At 45.3% G+C, this 21588-nt stretch overlaps 1 protein-coding gene across 3 annotated transcripts in view; it reads right to left on the bottom strand.

Annotated features, from left to right (window-relative positions):
- The window catches only part of MYO18B (myosin XVIIIB), a 300946-nt gene that overhangs the window by 148263 nt on the left and 131095 nt on the right, over nt 1-21588 (bottom strand). For all 3 annotated transcript variants that reach the window (XM_077950288.1, XM_015149948.3, XM_077950289.1), the window contains 3 exons: nt 15636-15764; nt 13744-13887; nt 11796-11885 (listed from right to left, as the gene is read on the bottom strand). In XM_077950288.1, the coding sequence (XP_077806414.1) occupies nt 11796-11885; nt 13744-13887; nt 15636-15764 (363 nt within the window). The remainder of the gene's footprint in view (nt 1-11795; nt 11886-13743; nt 13888-15635; nt 15765-21588) is intronic.

The following is a 21588-nucleotide window of genomic DNA, read 5'->3' on the forward strand; positions in this document are numbered from 1 at the left end:
TGCAAGGTTCGAGTCCAGGCTCAACAACTAACACCTTGGACAATCCCTCCTGCTCTGGAGCCTTAGTCACTTGAGCTGTAAAATGCATTGAATTAGGTGTGGTCACATGTCCTCTTGCTGCAAATTTTGCATGTGAAGATGTTAGAACGCCTCACTCTTTCATCGGACCCTCTGCATCATGACTGATATTTAGGGGCAACTCTGCATTATTTTGACTGAGAAGGTAAATAGTTCTTACAATGAGCAATGTAGCTGCCCTTCCTGAGCTAGCCTCTCTTGGTAGCTTAGGCAGGCTCAAAATTTATTCAGCTGTCCCATGAAGAAGGAAGATGCAGATCTATGTTCTGACATAAAAAAATAAATATCCCCAAGAAATATTGCCAAAGGGAAAAAAAAAAGGCAAATTTGCAGAATAGAATGTTTGGTGTCATCTCATTTTTGTTTGCACAGAACAAAGCACTCCCAAACTGTTAATTGGGATTTTTTTTTTTTTTTCCTGGAAGGATGATGGGATCACAGGGAACTCCAGTTTTCTTGTGATGCATTTCTGTATTGTTGTTTTTTTAAACTGATTTTGTAATGAGAAAACAAAACAAAATATCTTTCAAAAAGAGTGAAAAAAAAAAAAACAAAACAAAATCTGAGGCTGCTCTGTGCATTCCATGCTCCCCATCTGTTTCACTTCTCCAGCCCATCTGCTTCCCACCCTGTTGACCGCATCACCAACTGCTGAGACCAAAATGCACATTTTAATAGACACAGAGGAGAAAGAAGGCTTGGGGGAAGCACTGCAAAGTCACATCACGCGTAAATGGCAGAACTGAGATTTTGAACTCAGACCAGTCAGATCCAAGTCAGGACCTCCAGTTAATTAATGAGGGACTCTCCTAGGGTGCTCCTGGTTGTCTCCAGCATGGAGCTTTCTCTTGCTGTTCCTTACACTGTGCACCGGGGAAGTCCTTACGTGGCAATGATCTTGGAGAGTTGTTAAAATGCAAATTCTAGGGCAGAGCACGATAGCTCATGTTTCTAATCCCGGTGCTTTGAGAGGCTGAGGTAGGAGGATCACCTGAGGCCAGGAGTTCAAGACCAGCCTGGGCAACATAGCAAGACCCTGGCTTTACAAAAAAGTTTTTAAAAATTAGCCAGCTGAGATGGTGGGTGCCTATAGTCCCAGCTGCTCTGGAAGCTGAGGCGGGAGGATCACTTGATCCCAGGGGTTCTAGGCTGCAGTAAGCTATGATCACACCACTGCACTGCAGCCTGGGTGACAGAGTGAGACCCTGTCTCTTAAAAAATAAAAGAAAATGCAAATTATAGGACTCTCAGACCCCTAAACCAGGATCTCTAAAGCATAATTCAGGAATCTACATTTCAACTTGCTTCAGGGTGATTTTTATGGACAATAAAATGTAAGAATTACTGCCCTAGAAACTGCCAGGATCTCCTCCTAATTTTGGCCTCACACTTGGATTTGGAGGGGTTAAATTTGGTTACCTGTGCAAGATCATTCTTGCTGCAAGAGTGCTGATTTGCACTGGACACTTGATACAGGGCGGTGCAATCCAGGAATGCCCCAGGTCACACCCCTAACCACCATCCTTGAAATCAGCATTAATTCCAAGCACCAGGATTGTGTTCTCTCCACCTTAGCCAATTAGTGTGAAATTTAATTTATGCTAATCGGCCTGAGCAAGGGGAGCACACAACTAATTTGATGCGTTCATTTTGAGTTTCACAGAACCCAGAGGCTGGAGCCCAAAGGACAAGTAGTATTTTCATGCTGGGGGGAATGACACATGCTTTTCATGGAGACAAGTGGCCCCTGACCTTCCCCTGTCCCCACAAATCCCTATCCCTTCCCACACCATGGGGCACAGCGGCTTTGGAGCAAGGTGAGGAGCAGGCACCGTGCTCAGACCTGTCAGGGGATTGCAAATTGAAAACCAATTTAATGAAGGGGGGAGTCTGGTCTACAAACCCAGAAGAGTCCTTGCAGATTCCTCAAGAACCAATTAACTAGAAATTACCTTGAAAACCTCTCCAGATCTACCACTTGGCCAAATCAACAGAAATATTCTTTCTATTGAGGGACAATTATTCCAAGGGTCTGCCAGAGAGAAGGGGACAGGAATTAATACGTTTGTTGTATATTTTGTATAGAGTGGAACAGAAAAAATACATCCTGTGCATTGGCCTTATTGGCAGCTTGGGAGAGCAGTGAGTAACTGGGATTTCACGGATGTTAAATACTGGACACACATGGGGTCTCTGGGACTGTCACTGTTGCTTGTTATTCACGGATCCACCAAGCACTATGCGAGCACTTGTTGTGTGCCAGGTCCTGTTCTAAAGGACCGCACTGGCCAGTCAGAGAGATAAATAAACCACAGGGGCACACACGGGTCTTGGCTTGATCCTGTCCTCAGCTCTTATATTCACAGACTCCCAAGCCCAAAAACCATCTGACCTGCAGACAGCAGGAAACAGCAACTTTTCGCTTTCCTCCTGTAATTTGCAATTTGCACAGAAAGATCTGTTCATTATAACCCCTTATGTGAGAAACAGCTCACACTCTTGAAATGCTGAGGATAGGTATGCACTGAGCACTTGGCATATCTGCTTTAAGCCCTTCAAATATCTTATGAGAAGGGCATTTTTGTTATTCCCTTTTCACAGAACAGGAAACTGAGGAGTTGAGAGAGCGAGTGATTTGCTTAGGATCATAGCTGGTAAGTAGCAGAGGTAGCCCAGCTCAGGCTGCCTGACTCCCAGCACCTGGCTCATAACAACTCTGCTATTTTCTGTCCCACATCTACCATCTGACCCTTTCTTTAACCTCCCTCACCCCTCTGGCATCTGGACGTTAGTAAAGTAATTATCCACCTGGAACAAATCAGACAGCCATAGCCCAGAGAGCTGAGATTAAGTAGCCAGTGGGTACAGATCAAAGAGCAAGTAAGATCTGGACCTCAACCACCCTTACTGGGCACTTTGGCCAAAGAGAGCCTGGGTGGATGCCCAGTGGAAGGGGAGTCCCCACTCCCATCCCCTTCAACCTGAGTGATGAAAAGACAAAATGAGGCAGTAGATACAGGACCAGTGCAACTGCAGCACCAGCAGGCTTGTGGGATGTTTGTCAAGGAGATTAAGCCATGGCTTCATTCTCATGGTACTGCCCCAGAGTTGCCTCAGTCAGCAGGGGAAATTCAGAACAAATCTGCAGCTTAGTGGCAGGCTCCCGGTTTCCCGAGAGATGCCTGGTGGGCACCAGTTCCAGCCCTCTGCTGTGCATCCCAGCTGGGTTCACCACTCGTTACTAAGTAATAGTAACATAGAATAACCATAATAATAACCATCACCACCACAGAGAGTGCTTACCACATGCACAGGTTTACCCACAGAATGCTCACAATGCTGAGAAGTGGGTACTGATGTTGTCTCCAGGTGGCAGATGGGGAAACTGAGGCACCAAGGTACAAACACTCACCCAAGGACACCAGCCAGGTGGTGGCTACTTAACCACGCGGCCAAACTGACTCTTGAGGATTCAATGAATATGGGTCGACTGAACGAATAAGGGCATGACAGCAATTCATACATGGGAAGGCTCTATAGGCTCTGGATATCAGTGGGAATGGGTCAATCTTGTAAGAATGCCAGCAGAAACGTTATGCCTCTGAGCTGGGCATATGAGGGTGACACACCACCCACTGGCCTTGAGGGTCCCTCTAGAAAGAAGGGACAGTTATGGCCTTCTGGGGGCTTTAGAAGGGGGTTTCAAGGGCCACTAGGGCCCCCCAAGTGTTTCAGCAGAAAGAGGAAATAATCCTAAGATCACGACACCCACATACCCCTGGAATGTCCCCTCACCTTGTCACCTGGCCAGCTCCTGCTTATCCTTCAAGCCTTCTCCCCTGTGAAGCCCTCCCTGACCCCACTTCTCACCTGAGTAGATGCTTCTCTTCTATCACAGTCTGTTCAGAGTTGGCCAGCCCTGGGTTCAAATCACAGTTCTGCCATTCACCAGCTGTGTGATGTAGGGCGAATCACTTCAGCTCTTGGGGCTTCCCTTGCCTCATCTATAAGATGAGGATACTAACACTTTTCTCACACTTTTAGTTAAAGGTAAAATTAGATAATGCAGGTAAATGCTCACAATGCTGAGAGGACTTATCACAGCAGCTGGCACAGAACATCACTCATTAAATGTAATGTTTCTCATTAAATTCAGTATGACTCCATTCATTCACTGAATTTGCATTGAATGCTTTGTGCTAGACACAGAAGGGTATAAAACTGTCTAAGATGTGTCATTATCTTCGAGGAATTCACTCTACTGGGGGGGAGGGTGAACACTTTTAAAAATACATTTATTGGTAATAGTGGTGATGTGGCTTGCTAGATAGCAGGCAGTGTTATAACTGTTATGAAGTAATGATTACCACTGCCATTTTACTGATGATGAAACAAAGGCTAAGAGACTTGAAGAATTTGCCCACAGTCTTATAGCAGTAAGGGTATAAAGTCAATCATCTGGAACTCAAGCTGGCTCAACCCTCTGCCCTCCAAACCGGACATACAAGGTCAGGTCACTGTATTCATTCCTTACCTCGTACCCAAATTATTTATCTGTGTTACAAGACAGGTAGAGAAGAGATTATGGACTCGGTTTTGTATGGGCAAACTGAGGCACACAGTCAGAAAGAATACACCACCTGTTCTTTAGCAGAGAGGTCTTCGTTACTTCCAACAGGACCATCTATGAATATGACCACCATGCCTCTGCCACTGTCCACCAGGAGACCCTCCCCAGCATGTCCCAGCAGTGAAGGCTCAACAGATCCTAATAGCCTAAGACAGATAAGAAACCATGCTGTCTAATTTCCCCCTGGGAATTAGGGAGCTACCCGTCCAGTTCCTCACAGAAGCATCACACTGTGGCAGGACCATGGAGCAAGGAGTCAGGAGACCTGGGATGTGGTCTGGGCTCAGTCACCAGTGATCACATGACCCCAACAAGTCACTTTCCTACCCCCTGCTAGAGACAAGCTGGAAGCCACACTGATGACCCATGATCAAACTCCCTCAGCACTTTGCAAACAGACTTTCCAACCTATGTACACCTCCAGTCCCCGTCGGTGGATTGTCTCCACAATGTCTTACCAAAAGCGAAGCCTCTCAGGCTAATGAGGCCAGAAATCAGGAGTGCATGGGCCTGTCTTTTGCCATAAATAAGGTCTTGGGGGGAAATCCAGAACCTACTCCAGAGGGGTGGGGGAAAACACCCCACCTCATTAGATATCCTGTGTGCTCCCCAAACCTTACAGGTGCTTCCAACAAGAAGACCAGCGCTGCCTTCTTATGAAAATAAAATAAAAAAAAAACCCCAGTTTGCACCAAGGCAGATTTTGCATGCTTGAAGCGTATTTATAGCCAGCTTCTTAGCGGCTCCTCGTCTCCTCTTCTTCAAATGAAGCACTTAAATCATTCTGCAATAATGTTGTCTTTTTAATAAGCCTAGTCAAATGGAGTTTTCACTGACGAGACACAACATGTGTTAGCAATGTGGATAGTACTGTTTCTCCCCCTCCAGAGACAAAGGGGTGGCATGCAGAGGCCATGAACCGCAGCACGGGTGTCTTCATAATGCACGGCCCTGGAAGGGTTGTCTGCTCCTTGTCTGTTAACAGAAATTCCCTCCCAAGAAAGCCGATGCACGTGGAAGAAGATATCTTCTAGCTGTTCTCTGGCCTAATGTGTCTCAAAGTGTGGTCCCAGGACAGGCACCTTTAGCATTCGAACTTGTTAGAAATACAGCCTGCCCAAGGCCACGCCAAGCCTACTGATTCAGAATCTCTAAGGCCGGAGTCTAGCAATCTGTATTCTGAGAAGTCTTACAGGGCATTCTGATACATTTGCAAGTGTGAGAACCACTGCTCTAAAGCAACGTCACCCGCCGAATCATGATCACCTAGGGGCTGGAGGGCTCCCCACCCCCCCATACCAAGACCCTCCTCTTGGATCAGACCCTCAGGAGGTGGACTGGGGAAGATACAGGACTAACAGCTCCCCAGGTGACTAGGATGCTCTTTAAAGTGTAATTACAGGCCTGGTGTGGTGGCTCACGCCAGCGCTCTGGGAGGCCAAGGCAGGAGGATTGCTTGAGCCCAGGAGTTGGAGACCAGCCTGGGCAAAGAAGTGAGACCCCTGTCTCCACCAAAATGGAAAAAAATAGCCAGGTATGGTGATGCACACCTGTGGTCCTGGCTACATGGGAGGCTGAAGTAGGAGGTTCGCTTTAGCCCAGGAGGTTGAGGCTGCAGGGAGCTGTGTTTACTCCACTGCATTCCAGCCTGAGCAACAGAGTAAGATTCTGTCTCAAAAAATAAAAATAAAAATTAATTAATTAACTAATTAAAAAAGAGTAATGACCTCTTGAATATAAGGCATGCTATTTGGGTGGTGGTTGCACTAAAAGCCCAGATTTCATCACTATGCAATACATCCATGTGAAAAAAAAAACTGCCATTGTACCCTCTAAAACTATTTAAAAATTTTTTTTAACATAAAAGCAACCAACATAAACCAGTAGTAGCATTGGAAGTTGGGGAAGATGAAGTGGGAAGGGAGAGAAAGATTTGAGGAAGATAAAGTCATCATAATACTCAGTCATCAAATGTGCTTCCTGGATAAAGCACTGCTTTGACTTCAGTTGATTCATTTTTGATAGAAGTGACATCACGCTTTTGGCTTGCAGTTCAGGATGATGGTACCAAAAGTGCTCCTACCCAATCCCTTCTCGATTACTGTGTGAAGATTGCTGAAGTCATCCTTTGCTAAATCCCTTAGTGCCCCTTTTATGAGAATCCATGGAATAAATTTCCCTAACACCTCAATACCCAGAAAAGTTACTTATCTCATGCAACAGGTGTTTCTTTTTCTTTAATCTACATGCAATATGTCGATGAAATATCTTGTTTCCCTCTTAGCTTTGGCTGCTAGGAAGCTCAGTGTCGGATTTTTCAGCCCAACTTTAATGCTTCTATTCGACCATTCTTTATCTATCCTGTGCCAGGGACTGGGATTATTTGATGAACAGGGATGAAAGCAGGGATTATTGATCCCTGTTTTAAGGGTTTCAGTCTAGCTGGGACAGAGATACAGGAGGTCACTAGGAAAGAGTCAATCAATCCTGTGAGGGGAAATGACAAGGCTAGTGGTAGCAGAGTAGGGCCCTAACTCACCCTTAGAGTGTTGAAGAGGGCTTCTCAGAGGAAGTGCCACCTAAAATGAGTGACAAGCGATGAAGAGGTATTAACCAGGTGAAGAGGAGGAAGGGAGTGTTCCAGGCAGAGTGAACAGCACACGTGAAGGCTATGAAATGAAAGGGCATCCAAGGCCAAAGATGGATTTCCATTTTCTACCTCTTCGCCTGGCTTCATACGCTCATCAGCTCTTATTTCCCTTCGCTCTGGCTTTCTTCACTTTTAAATTTTATCTTAATTTTTCAAGGCCCCATACATCTTGTTGTAACCATGATACAAGCAAAGAGTTAAAGAGGCTGAGCAGAATATGCTGTAGGTGTTGGCATTTGTTTGCTTGGTTCAGGTTGCAGAAGCCTGAGCCTCCACCCTTCCTTCTCCAAGTGTCCCATAAACTGCAGCTCCGGATGCTAAAGATGTTCATCTCTTCCCTGCACATCTCCCCCAACAACTGATGCATGGCAAATCCGACCTGACAGTTCGTGATTAATGACTACCTCAAATGTCAGCTCAGTGGGAAGGAATTTCCACAGGGAAGTCCCTGATATTCCTAACCTGCCCACAGCTCTCCGATTTTTCACTTCTGCTGTTCTACTCATTGTTGCTGCCGGCGAGAGGTCAGACAGCTTGCTCTCGCAAGACATGAATGAGACATCAGGCACGTGTGTGTCATTTCTTCTCCCCCTTACAGTCTTTTGCACAAGAGGAGCACAGGCTCAAGGTGCATCTCAGCCCAGCCTCTCCTCACTCTCTGTGTGGATGTGGTCCTTCCTGCAAGGAGCAAGGCTTCTGTCTTCTCCCTGGCCGACTCCACGGTTGACACTTTAATGTGGGGAGAAGGGACACAATCTTACAGGGAAGATGAGAAGCAGCAGAAAAGAGATCGCCTCCTCCCAAACTTCATTCCACATCCCCACGTGAGCCATCTCAGGCTCAACTTGGGTTATCAATATGGGAAGAAGAGTATGTTCTATTGGCTTAATCATAAATCCATTTATAGTTACCATTGTCCATCAACCAAGCCAAACAATATTATAAGCAAGTAATAACAACACAAGGTGCTCTCGGGTGTAGAAAGCTTTAAATTTTGTCTTGGACTGACAAATATTATCTCACATTGCCCCAGGACCTTAGCACCTGCCATATCTACTCTTTCTACCAGATCTGCATATAGATTACAGCAAATCATTCGGATCTGGAATCAAACATCCCCTTCCATGGAATTCTTCCTTGACCACTTAGGTAAATAGAGCCCATGCTCAACCTCCATCACTGTCACCTCCTTCTGCTTCACAGCCATAGCACTTCATGATCTGTGACAAGCTTGCTTGTGGTCTGTTGTCTCCCTCTATTGGCCTGGAGACCTTGTGTAAGGACAGGGACTTTACCTCCTTCCTAGCTCTATCAAGGTGTCCAGTCAAATGTCTAACACATGGGAGATACTCATATGTATTTGTTGAGTGGGTGAAAACGTGGGTTTAATTTGGTCTTTAACAGAATCCTTGGAGGTACCCAGAGCTTCATGGAGAAACAGAGCTGAGAATAGGATGAAGCATGTAAAACACTTACCTAGGGTGCAACATTTAAGGAGGCACCCAAAAAAACCAAAAAAACTCTCAGAAATCAAGATAAATGATTTTTTTTTTTTTTTTTTTTTTTTTTTTTGAGACGGAGTCTCGCTCTGTAGCCCAGGCTGGAGTGCAGTGGCCGGATCTCAGCTCACTGCAAGCTCCGCCTCCCGGGTTCATGCCATTCTCCGGCCTCAGCCTCCCGAGTAGCTGGGACTACAGGCGCTGCCACCTTGCCCGGCTATTTTTTGTATTTCTTAGTAGAGACGGGGTTTCACCGTGTTAGCCAGGATGGTCTCGATCTCCTGACCTCGTGATCCGCCCATCTCGGCCTCCCAAAGTGCTGGGATTACAGGCTTGAGCCACCGCGCCCAGCCAAGATAAATGATTTTAATGCAATATTTAAAAAATCTCAATTAGTCAAAAAATCCACGATGAAGAAAACATCAACATTTTAAATAAAGATCGGTTCACACTGTATAGGATGCTTACTTGCCTCACCCTAATCGTGGCCTACAAATTTTGCATTTTCTTAAAATGTTGATATTTTGTTCATCAGGGATTTTTTTTTTTGCATTACTTTACAATTTTAAAATATTATTTATTTTGCTGAGTTTTTTGGTGACCCTTTACATTTTAATCCTTAGATAAGTGCCTCCCTTTCCCCAGTCCTGAAAGTCTACATGGAACAGCAGGTTTTCCTCGAAAAGCTCCTCTTTGGTCTAGCCATGGCTTGCTGACCACATGCAACATAATAGCACATAATATGATTTGGCCGTGTCCTCGCCCAAACCTCATATCAAATTGTAATCCCTAGTGTTGGAGGAGGGGCCTGGTGGGAGGTGACTGGATCATGGGGACAGATTTCCTCCTTGCTGCTCTAGTGATAGTGAGTGTGTTCTCACGAGATCTGGTTGTTTAAAAGCATATAGCACCTCCCCCTTCTCACTCTTCCTTCTGCCCCAGCCATGTAGGACGTGCCTGCTTCCCCTTAACAATCCACCATGATTGTAAGTTTCCTGAGGGCTCCCCAGCCATGCTTCCTGTACAGCCTGTGGAACCCTCAGTGAATTAAACCTCTTTTCTTTATAAATTACCCAGTTCAGATATTTCTTTAGAGCGGTGAAAGAATGGACTAACACAGCATATGACTTTGTCTAGAAGTCTGTCTCTAATTTGCAGTGACTTTCTTGGAGCAAGAACTGTCTGGTTCATGTAGTCACCCCCAGCCCACGAAATCAACACCCAACTAAATAAAGAAAGCAGAGGGAATGCAGTCACACATTCAACCAACATAACCTTCTCCAGTCACATGACCATATCCCAGGTAACCCTTACTCTGAATTTGGTGTTAGATTCCCATAAATACAATGATACCATAAGTATACAAGGATATACCCCTAATCAATCAAGTATTCTTCTGTAACTGAATCATTTTCCTTTGGCACTATGTTTGCAAGAGCAATCCATGTTGATACACATTTTCTAGTTTAAGGATCAGGAAACTTTTTCTGTAAAGATCCAGAGGGTAAATGTTTTAGCTTTCACAGGCCACATGGCAGGGCTGAGTAGTTTCAGGTTGCAACTGCTCAGCCCTGCCATCGTAGCATGAAAGCAGTCATAGACTACACATAAAGGAATGAGCATGGCTGTGTTCCAATAAAACTTTATTTACAAAATCTGGTGGTGCATTGAATTTGGCCAGTGAGCCACAGTTTTGCCTGTCTCTTCATTCATTTTCACTCTTGGGAGTTCCAGTTTTTACTATCACAAAACATATTAACCTATTCTCGTATTAATAAGCTCCCGTTTAAGTGTTTATTTTCCTGTGTTTACATTCCTCCAACACAACAAAGCCTGTTGCTATGAACTTCTTGTATTTTCACATATTCATGGATAAGTTTCTCTAGCATAAATACCTAGAGGTGGAATTGCCAGCCACAGGGCATGGACAGGTTCAACTTTCATAAATAATGCCAAATTGCTCGAGAGTGATGAGATCAATTTATGACCCCATCAGCGGTAAATAAGAATTCCCACTGCTACAAAGCCCTGTCAACACTTGGCTACACCACACTCTTTGATTTTTCCAATCTGATGTGTGAAACAGTACCTATTAAGGTGTTAATTTGCACTTCCTAATTGCTAATTAGATTGAGTGTCTTTTTATGAGTGTATTGGCCATTTGAATTCCTGAACACTTGAACTCTTGAAACAAGATTCCCTTACTTGGGAACTGCCCATTCATATTATTGGCCTATACTTGTTGTTTTTCTGTTCTTTTTGTTTTTGTTTTTGTTTTTTTTGAGACGGAGTCTCCCTCTGTTGCCCAGGCTGGAGTGCAGTGGCCAGATCTTAGCTCACTGCAAGCTCCGCCTCCCGGGTTCACGCCATTCTCCTGCCTCAGCCTCCCGAGCAGCTGGGACTACAGGCGCCTGCCACCTCGCCTGGCTATTTTTTTGTGTATTTTTTAGTAAAGATGGGGTTTCACTGGGTTAGCCAGGATGGTCTCGATCTCCTGACCTCGTGATCTGCCCACCTTGGCCTCCCAAAGTGCTGGGATTACAGGCTTGAGCCACCGCGCCCGGCCAATATATCTTCATTTTATGCTCGGATAAACAAAAGTTCATTATTTGAATATAGTCAAATTTGTCATTTTTTCCCTATGATTTGCGTTTTTGTGACTTACTTAAGAAATTCTCCCCTTTGGAACCAGGTGACATGGGTTTGAATCTCAGTTATACTTGCTGGTTGTGCAGCCTCGAGGAAGATACTTAATATCACAGGGCCTCAATTCCCTCCACTGTAAAATGAGTTCAGTAACAGTATGTGCCTCACAGGTAATTCTGGAGTGCTTGTAAAGCAATTAGCACACTTGCAGGCATATCATTGTTCTCCCCCTTAAACGGATCTCACATACATAAAGAACCCCACAAGGACCCAAGAGGAGGGATGGGGATACCTTGCTTTCTAGCAGATCTGTATTCTGCCGGAGTTCATTCCGCAGCTTCTCTGATTTTTCTAGCTTCCGTCTTAGCGTTGTAAGCTCCTCCTACAAAAACAAACACGTTAACAGAAACCATTCCAGACCAGAGATTAAGTTCCACCTGTGTTAGGAGTGAGCAAAGGGCACAAAGTTTCAGTGAGAAGGAATAAACCTTAGCAATCTATTGCACAGAATGGTGACTGTAATAAATAATGATGCACTGTATATTTCAAAATTGCTTGCAAAAAGTAGGTTTTGGCTGGGTGCGGTGGCTTGCACCTGTAATCCCAGCATTTTGGGAGGCTGAGGTGGGTGGATCACCTGAGGTTGGGAGTTCGAGACCAGCCTGACCAACATGGAGAAACCCTGTCTCTACTAAAAATATAAAATTAGCCAGGTGTGTTGGTGCATGCCTGAGATCCCAGCTACTCAGGAGGCTGAGGCAGGAGAATCACTTGAACCCGGGAGGCAGAGGTTACGATGAGCCAAGATACCACCATCATACTCCAGCCTGGGTGACAAGAGTGAGATTCTGTCTCAAAAAAAAAAAGTAGGTTTTAAGTGCTTTCACTACAAAAAAATGATAAATGAAGTGATGGATTTGTTAATTAGCTTTGCTTAATCATTTCGTATTGTAAACATATATCATAACATCACATTATACCCCACAAATATGTACGATTACTCTTTGTAAATTAAAGATGAAAAAAAAATTTTTTTAAAGAGTGGTTGGGGAATGGAGTGAGTAATTCAGCCAGCATCCATGAAGATACCCAGGTGCTAGGTTCCAACAAGAGACTTTTCGTTTCACCACTTCCAAATTTCAGTGTCTCTGTTCATGCAAGTCTGGTCCAGCCCAGCCCTGTCTAGGGGCTGAACACAAATAATCAGAATGAGTCCCTTGCTTTGCCTGAGGCTGGGTATGCCCAAGTGTGGACACTGTGCTCACTTCATTCTCCAGGGATTGCCTTTCTGCCAGTGGCTCAGCACTGTGCCTATGACAGCACCATTCAGAAGCTGCTTCACTGCCCAGCCACAGCAGGCGGGTGGAATGAACTATGGAGCAGACACACAAAGGAAGGCTATGCAGCCATAAAGAGAGAACAAGGAAGAGCACCACAAGAATGGAAACGGCAAGATTTTCAGAATACCTTTCAAGTAAAAAATAAAAGTCGAAGAAGAATATAGTACTTTTTTTTTTTTTTTTTTTTTAGATGAAGTCTCACTCTGTTGCCCAGGCTAGAGTGCAGTGGCGCGATCTCAGCTCACTGCAAGCTCTGCCTCCCAGGTTCACGCCATTCTCCTGCCTCAGCCTCCCAAGTAGCTGGGACTACAGGCAACCGCCACCATGCCCGGCTAATTTTTTGTATTTTTAGTAGAGACGGGGTTTCACCGTGTTTGCCAGGATGGTCTCAACCTCCTGACCTCATGATCTGCCCGTCTCGGCCTCCCAAAGTGCTGGGATTACAGGCGTGAGCCACCGCGCCCAGCCAGTATTCTACTTTTTATGTAAGAAATATAAGAACTAAATGTGTGCGTATATTTACTAATTTTTGCAAAATAATAACAACGAAAAGCATGAACCAGAAACCAATTGAAACAGTTATAAAAGATAGGTGGTGACAGGAAAGAATGATAGAAAAAGAGTGTTGTCTGAGAGGTAAAAAAAATAATAGTAATAAATAAATAAATAAAAGACTCAAAGACTGCCCAATGAGCTTCTCTGGGTTAAGTACTGAGTGTTCACGAACCCCTCTGTGTTGATGGAGGCAGAGGAACATCTGGAAGGGGCATCAAGGCTGTTAGGCTGAGCATTCCAAGATCAAGAATGTTCAGGAATAGGGGCACAGGGTCCTGGATGCAAGCAGGAGGAGGGGGGTGTGGGGAGCAGCCACTCAGCACCCTTTCTGCCACATTGACTGACCTCCTTGGCTCGGAGCTGCTCATTTCCAATGGTGGCACTAAGTAGGGGCCGGAGGGAACCAAGGAGCTGCCACCATGGCCAGTCCTTGACTGCGAGGAACACAGCCACATTCTTCTGGATGCACTGCGCAGCCAGTCGGCGAATCTGCAGGGAAGGAGAACACAGACTGGAGGGTCCTTTCCAATCCAGGTGAGGATAAAGGAAGGAGAGGAGGCAGAGGGTAGCAAAGGGGCTGGAGGAAGTGGGGTTATTTCCTGGTGGAAGGGACTGGATACCTTAAAACACACACACACACACACACACACACACACAGGCTTCCTTTCTTGTAGTCCTTTTGATAAGTCAGGCTCTCTGCATCAACCATGATGCCATAATTTAGTCTTGCATGGCCAAATAATACTAGCAGAAAGAGTAAAAGAAACTATACAATAGGTTACATCTTACATGGGGATTAGGTTTAAAGGTCATGCAAAACAAAAACTATCACTGAAAAATCTCTAAGACTGCCCACAAATAACAATGTCCAAGATTATGTTATTAGCTTATATTGAAGGGAGATTATTTTTACAGTGTATTTAAACAGTAATTCCATGCTTCTCAAACTTGAATGTGCATCAGAATCCCCCGGAGGACTTGTTAAACCCCAGATGGCTAGACACCACCCGCAAAGGTGCTGATTCAGCCACTCTGGGATGAAGCCTGGAAATGTGCCTTTCTTACAAATCCCCAGGTGATACTGATGCTGCTGGCCTGGGACCGCAGTTTGAGAAGCACAGACCCACTTCATTCTTATCACTGCAGGGAACCAGAGCAGCACTGACTGGCAGAGAGGCCAAAAGATGCTTTTCCCTCATCACTATCACAGCAGCTGATTCTTGTGCAGCAGACATTGAGCTTCCTAAGTGCTAGGAACTGCCCTGAGCATCTCACACACCTCAATTTGGTCCTCAGTATAGTCCTGGGAAGATCATGTTATTTTATGTATTTACAGATGGGGAAAGTGAGATTCAGAGAGGTATAGTCACATGCCCAGTGCCACCCAGCTTCTCAGTGCCAGAGCAGGTTTGAACCCTTGCAGTCTGGCTGCAGAGCCCAGGCTCTGAAACTCTATTCTACATCATTCCAAGGTGTGAGCTACTTGAGTACAGAAGGCCAGTGGGGTTATAATATTTTCATTATTCATGGTCTCATCTTTTTTCTCTTTCTGCCAAGTACTATACTTGAGTTTACAAGTTCACATAAACTGGAGGCACATACAACAAGACTCCATTCTAATGGTAGTAGTAATTAAGAATAACAATCCAAAGGTAACAGCAGTTAAAGTTTATTGAGCAATTACTATGTGCCATGTACTGTACTAAGTGCACATCATTTCATCTCACCTTCACCCAGCTACTAAGAGGTAGAGGTGGAATTCGAACATATATATTATTTGTTACCAGAGCCATGTGGTTTTCTCTCTATTGTGCAGCTACAGAGAGGAAATTCAGTCTACAGGGATCTCTGAAGATGGTGACCCTAAATGGGTCAGTGCTTCAAGTTCGACTTGGCCTTTGGTCCCCAAAACCTCAGTGGCTGGGCCCTGGTCATGCCCTGTCTGCTGACCTGTGAAAGTGACTTCCTCCGGAAACAAGACAGGTTGAAAGCATGAACTGGCCCAGGAGGGCTTGGACAACCTCATGGCTACCTAGTGCAAGGCTGACCTCATGGATAATTTGATGTCAATCTCCCAGAAACAGTCATAACATCCTGCAAAGCCTCACTTAAAAAGTCTCACTGCTCAGGCTGGATCCTTGGGCCAGGTGCACCAGCATCATCCTGAGGGACAGGCAGACCCTATGCCCGCTCCAGACCTGTTGGATCAGACTCCGCATGTAAACAGCATGCAGTACCTTCAACTTCTTGAATTCCTGGCGAGACAGAAAGCCCTTGCAAGCCGCCTGGAAGAGAATGATGCTCTGAGATACCAGCTTCTCTCGTTGCCTCTCAAGTCTGGAGATCACACCTGCCTTGAGAAAAACCTGGGGAGAGGGAAGGTTTCAGGTGAGTCCTCTGCTGAAGAAGGTTGTCTACAATGGGAAGTGCTTGCAACTCAGACCCCACTTCTCTTGCACGCACCTGCAATATTTGTTGGCAGTTGCCCTTTAATTGGGAGGTGGGGGAGTCTAAATTATCAAAGCATTTTGTCTGCTGATGGCTCCTCTCTCCCATCCCCTAGGCCCTGGATACTCAGTGTGGGCCACACACCAGCAGCATTGGCACCACCTGGGTGCTTGTTGGAACTGCAGAATCTCGTACTCCATTCCAGACCTGCTAAATCAGAACCTGCATTTTTAACACGATCCCCCGGGGATTCCTGTTCACATTCCTCTGAGAAGCACTGCTAGGATGGACTTGCCTAAACTGTTCTGTACACGGTCACCACCTGGAAAGTGTAGTACATGCAGAGTCCCAGACCCCAGGAAAGGCTGGGTGGTGGGTTTAAGGCCAGGCCTGGGAATGTGAATATTTTGATTAAGCACCCCCAGCAATCTGAGTGAAGCAGGGGCTTAGAAACAATTCACTCCAGCTGGGCACGGTGGCTCACGCCTGTAATCCCAGCACTTTGGGAGGCCAAGGCGGGCGGATCACCTGAGGTCGGGAGTTTGAGACCAGCCTGACCAACATGATGAAACTCCGTCTCTATTAAAAATACAAAATTAGCCAGGCGTGGTGGTGGGTGCCTGTAATCCCAGCTACTCTGGGGGCTGAGGCAAGAGAATCACTTAAACCCGGGAGGCAGAGGTTGTGGTGAGCCGAGATAGTGCCACTGCACTCCAGCCTGGGCAAAAAGAGCAAAATTCCATCAAAAAAAAGAAAGGAAAGAAAAAAAGAAACATCTCAGTCCAGCCTTGTAAGGAGGGGCAGAGACAGTGTGGGGAGGGATGACAGTCCTCTTGGTCGGGAGAGGATGGGGTTGGGCTGGTGCCACCCACGGAGGTGCTGAGGGATCTAGCAGGAAACAGCTCTTGGTACACGATTTCCAGGCCGTAGCTCATCAATAATGGATGATGGCCTCTGCAGCACTCTGATCAATGCCTCCTTGGCACCCCACAGAGCCACCTTCTAGTAGACCGCAAGGAACAGGAATGAGGGAAGCTGGGACCCCAGGACTGACTGTTAGCAAAAGATCAAGGCAGAGAGTCCTGGAGGTTTGAATTAAATGCTTTTCTATGAGAACCTGAAGCTTCTGGGCCAGGCCTGCTCCTGCCGATGCGTAAGGGTAGTTCTGGTTTGCTGTGGTCGTTTTCTCATCTTCCGAGAGGCAGAGGAAAAATGCTCTTATAGTGGGATTTGAGTCAGTGACAGGGGAAGGAGTCATTTTTCTGATGCCCTTATGCTGCTTATTTCTAAAAAGAGTCCCATGTGTTTCTTTGTCACATGTGGTTTATAATCACAAAGGGGGTTTATCCGGAGACACTGGATACCTCTATATTAATTGATGACTTATCATTTAATGGATAACATTTAGGGGGCATTTACTGTGTTTTGGAACTGGACTCAACAACTACTTGACATGCAGGTAAAACGTTTTACATGCCTAATCCTATATGGTAGTTATTATGATTCTCACATTTTATGAAGGAAAAAACTAAGGCTTAAAAAAAAAAAAAGGTATTTGCCCACGATCCTTTACAAGCAAGTGGTAACACCAGGATTTATTTTCCTCTATCTGACTTCAGACAAGACTACAATGATCACTGAATAGGGTGAACGTTTGCACGGCATCTACATTTTCCAAAGTGCTTTCTCCTAGGTCTCTTTTTAATACTCAAACAGCTCTATGAGGAATCTACTGGCTTAGGCAGGTTATGAAATTGACTCAAGGTTACACAATCAGTTGCCAACAAAGCTGAGACCTGAGCCTACAACTTCAGGTTTATTTCCTGCACCCATTCTCAATGTCTGTCAACATGAGGCTGCCTTTTCTCATTCATTATGATACAAGCACTTGAAGTGCGAGGTTCAATTGCAATTTGATTCCAGGTGGAACAAAGGGTCTGGATCGATTCTCCATTACCCTAAACCTATTTTTCGTAATGGAGACTACTCATCTCCAACCATCCTGCACTACGCCTTTTCTCAATGGGAAAATAAAAATCAGCACACCCAGTCAGTACTAACTCTGTTTCCTAACCCTCCATGGCTTTGCAGAACACTTCCTATCTATCAGACAGGGCCACCAAGGCCATTACTCTCATTGAAATAAAGACACGATTGGCTCATTACCTATCAGATTGCTTCAATAATGACTGTATTAATTTCACAAGCTAGTGAGTCCCAAAAGCTGCTATAAAAAAAAAATCAATGATCAAAGTGATGACAGCTCCAGTTCGTATATTACAATAGATGGCAGGTGCTGCCAAAACCACTATTGATTATGAAGTTTTCATTAAAAAGATAATTGGAAATAACCATACACAGAATGGGAATAAGCCTGTGCAGAATCTTATCTCAATTTCTCCCCTTTTTTTTTTCTTTTTTTCTTTTTTTTGGCCACTTAAAGAGCATACTGCCGACCAGGGCCGACTGCATGTAGAATCACACCTTTTCCACAAATGCCATGGCCCTCGGCACAAGCCTTGATAAGGCACGAGAGGCTGAAAAATCACGAAGAAAAATCTAAATTATTTGCTTTTCATGGGTCCAGCAGCTTATCAGAGGCAAACAGCGTGTAACATCCCCAAAGCCCCACCTTTAAGGAATCCACAGGGGACACAACTCTGTAAACTGTTTTTCTTCTAAAAACGCGGAAGGCCCAGGTTTTTAAAAAATCTGATATGGCAACAGCTTCCATATCTGGTACCGCCGAGGAATTAGCTCCTCTCCTCTTAGTCACGTTACAGATTAGAGGAGTTTAATTCTTTAAACATTAAAATGCTATCCTGTTTGATAAGCCTCTTGCCCCACTGACAAATGTATTCAGCAAGCAGTGGCAGACACCACCTGTTACATGACACTTTATGGATCCCTACGGTCATCTTGGGAGGTAGGAAGTAATGGCCTCATTTCACAGATGAGATAACTGAGGCTCAGGGAAGTTAAACCAGTCACTCAAGATTCACGCAGTTAGGAAGTGGTGGTGCCCGGGTGTGGACTGGGTCAGCCGATTCTCTTGTGCCCTGAGTTTCATAGCCTTCTCCATTATTACGTGCCAATCCTGCAATGCATAAGATGCTGCATCTGCCCCTAACGCTCTCAGTCTATCCCCCGGCCTGGCCTCCAAAAGGACACATTGACCTTGATTTGCTCTTGACAGTTTCTCAGTCAATACCAAGTATTATTCAATAATAATCATGTTTTATTATCTGAATGTTTAGGCGTACGGACTTCTTGCTCCTGCCAGTGTAAACTGTGTGTAACGACTGTTTTCTTTCTTCTTCTGCAAGAGCTACCAGGACTATAGGCCCTGATTTTCACATTTATAACATAACTGAGTCATTATCTAGACCAGTGGTTCTCAGACTTGAATGCACTGGAATCACCTAGAGGGTTTGTTATACAGACTGCCAGCTCTGTCCCCCTCCAGAGTTTCTGATTTACTAGGTCTGGGGTGGAGTCCGAGAATGTGTTTCTAGCAGGCTCTTGGGTGATGCTGATGCTGCTGGTCCAGGGCCCATACTTTGAGAACTGCTGGGCTAGAAGGATGAAGTTCCTGGAGATGAAGAACAATTCCCCAGATTCAGGACCGTAAAGACCTATCTGTAAAGAATATGTTATGTACAGTCATGCACTGCATAATGACATTTCAGTCAACAATAGACGCATGCATATACAACAGTGATCCCATAACCTTATAACACCATACATTTACTCTACTTTTTCTATGTTTAAATACTCAGATCCTTACCATTGTATTACAACTGCCTACGGTATTCAGTGCAGTCACATGCTGTACAGGTTTGCAGCCAGGAGCAATAGGCTGTGGCATCTACCAGGTGCGTAGTAGGCTATCCCATCTGTGTTTGTGTGAGTACGCTCTGTGATGTTCCCACATGAAGAAACTGCCTAAGCACTCATTTCTCAGAATGCATCCCCGTTGTTAAACCACACATGACCGTATTTCCATTCATAAACAATAGGACCCAGAGGGCATGGAAAAGGCCCCGGCATTTGGGCCAATGCAGGTTTGCATGGAGTCTGAACCTTTGGCTATAGATAGGACCTTGGAAAGAGGCTTATTTCCCAGGGGCACAGCTTCCTCATCTGTAAAGCAGGAACACACCTGATATCTCACAGAAGACTGTGAGTGAGGATCAAAGAACAAAACGTGAAGTTGCCTCGCATAGTACCTGGCTTGCGTGGGAGTCCAGTAACTGACAGGTTTATCCTCTCTACTGAAAAAGCCTTCAAAGACTTGAGATGCTGCAACTCCTATCAGGAGAAATTATCTTGAGATCACAGCGGAATAACAGCTTCCACCACACACCTTAGCAGGACCAAGAGGCCAGTGGGGAGACACTAGCATGTTTAGGGTGGGCCGAGGGCTGGTAGCCAGTGTATATGACTGTGAGCTCCCTGAGGAAAGGACCCGCTCTCAGGGATGCATATGATAGGGAGGGCTCCATGAAGTACAAATAGCCAATAATGCCACCCTTGCGGGCTCCTGGAGAGCAGGACCCTCCCAGCACCTCACATAGCTCCTGGAGGTGGAAGGCAATTGACAAAGGTTTCTTAGATGGCATTAGTCAACCAGTAAGTAACTAGGTGGGGGAACGTGTGGAGTAGTCTTTCTTTTGGTCTGTTCCTCTCCAGTCTTCCTTCCTTCCTTCTTTCTTTCCTTCCTTCCTTTTTTTTTTTTTTTTTTTTTTCTTTTTAGACAGAGTCTCATTCTATTGCCCAGGCTGGAGTGCAATGGTGCAATCTCGGCTCACTGCAACCTTTGCCTCCTGGGTTCAAACGATTCTCCTGCCTCAGCCTCCCAAGTTGCTGGGATTACAGGCACACATCACCACGCCCAGATAATTTTTATATTTTTAGTAGAGATGGGGGTTTCACCATGTTGGCCGGGCTGGTCTCTAACTCCTGACCTCAGGTGATCCGCCTGCCTTGGCCTCCCAAAGTGCTGAGATTACAGGCGTGAGTCAACACGCCCAGCCTCTAGGTTGTATTTCTAAACTGTGTCCCTTTCCCCCGCCCCACCTCCTTGGTCCTTGAGTTTAGGATCTCCGTGCCCCACTTGCCAAACTATCAGCCATGGAACACTAGCTCCAGAAGACGGTACTGGGTATTCCACACAAACAAAAGGCGAGGGGTTCCACAGTCAAATAGTTTGAGAATCCCTAAATACCATGTTTCCCACCTGGAAAACTTCAGCGTATATAAGCATATCAGGGAAGTGTGAAACTCTGCTATAAACTTTTGAGCATATTTAGAAGAGCTCTTGGCTCAACACCAGTTTGGGAAAAGCTATTTCTGTCAACTTGAATAATCACGGGCTTTCTTCTCGAGCCCCTTCTTTCATTTCCCTTACTGCTGCTCATCAGCTATGACGATAGCTGTGTTAGAGCTGGTTGCAAAGTAGAAGTTAAAAGGCTGTGAGTGAAGACGAGCAGTTCTTCCCAGGTTTAATGGCGGCTCTTTCTGAGGCTCAGAAGGTCATCTTGAGGACCAGGATGCTAATTCTTCCAGACCACTTGGGGTCCCCAGGAGTGAAGCCTCCAATAAATGATATTTCCCAGTGTGACTTCAACCCATATTATGACATTTTATCTTCATGACCTTGTCAGATAGGCAGGGCAGAAAATCATGAGCTCCTCTTTCAGTTTGGGAAAAGGAGACATACAGAGATAATGGACAATGGAG

Source organism: Macaca mulatta, chromosome 10, assembly GCF_049350105.2.
Source record: "Macaca mulatta isolate MMU2019108-1 chromosome 10, T2T-MMU8v2.0, whole genome shotgun sequence".
Classification (NCBI taxonomy): Eukaryota; Metazoa; Chordata; class Mammalia; order Primates; family Cercopithecidae; genus Macaca; species Macaca mulatta.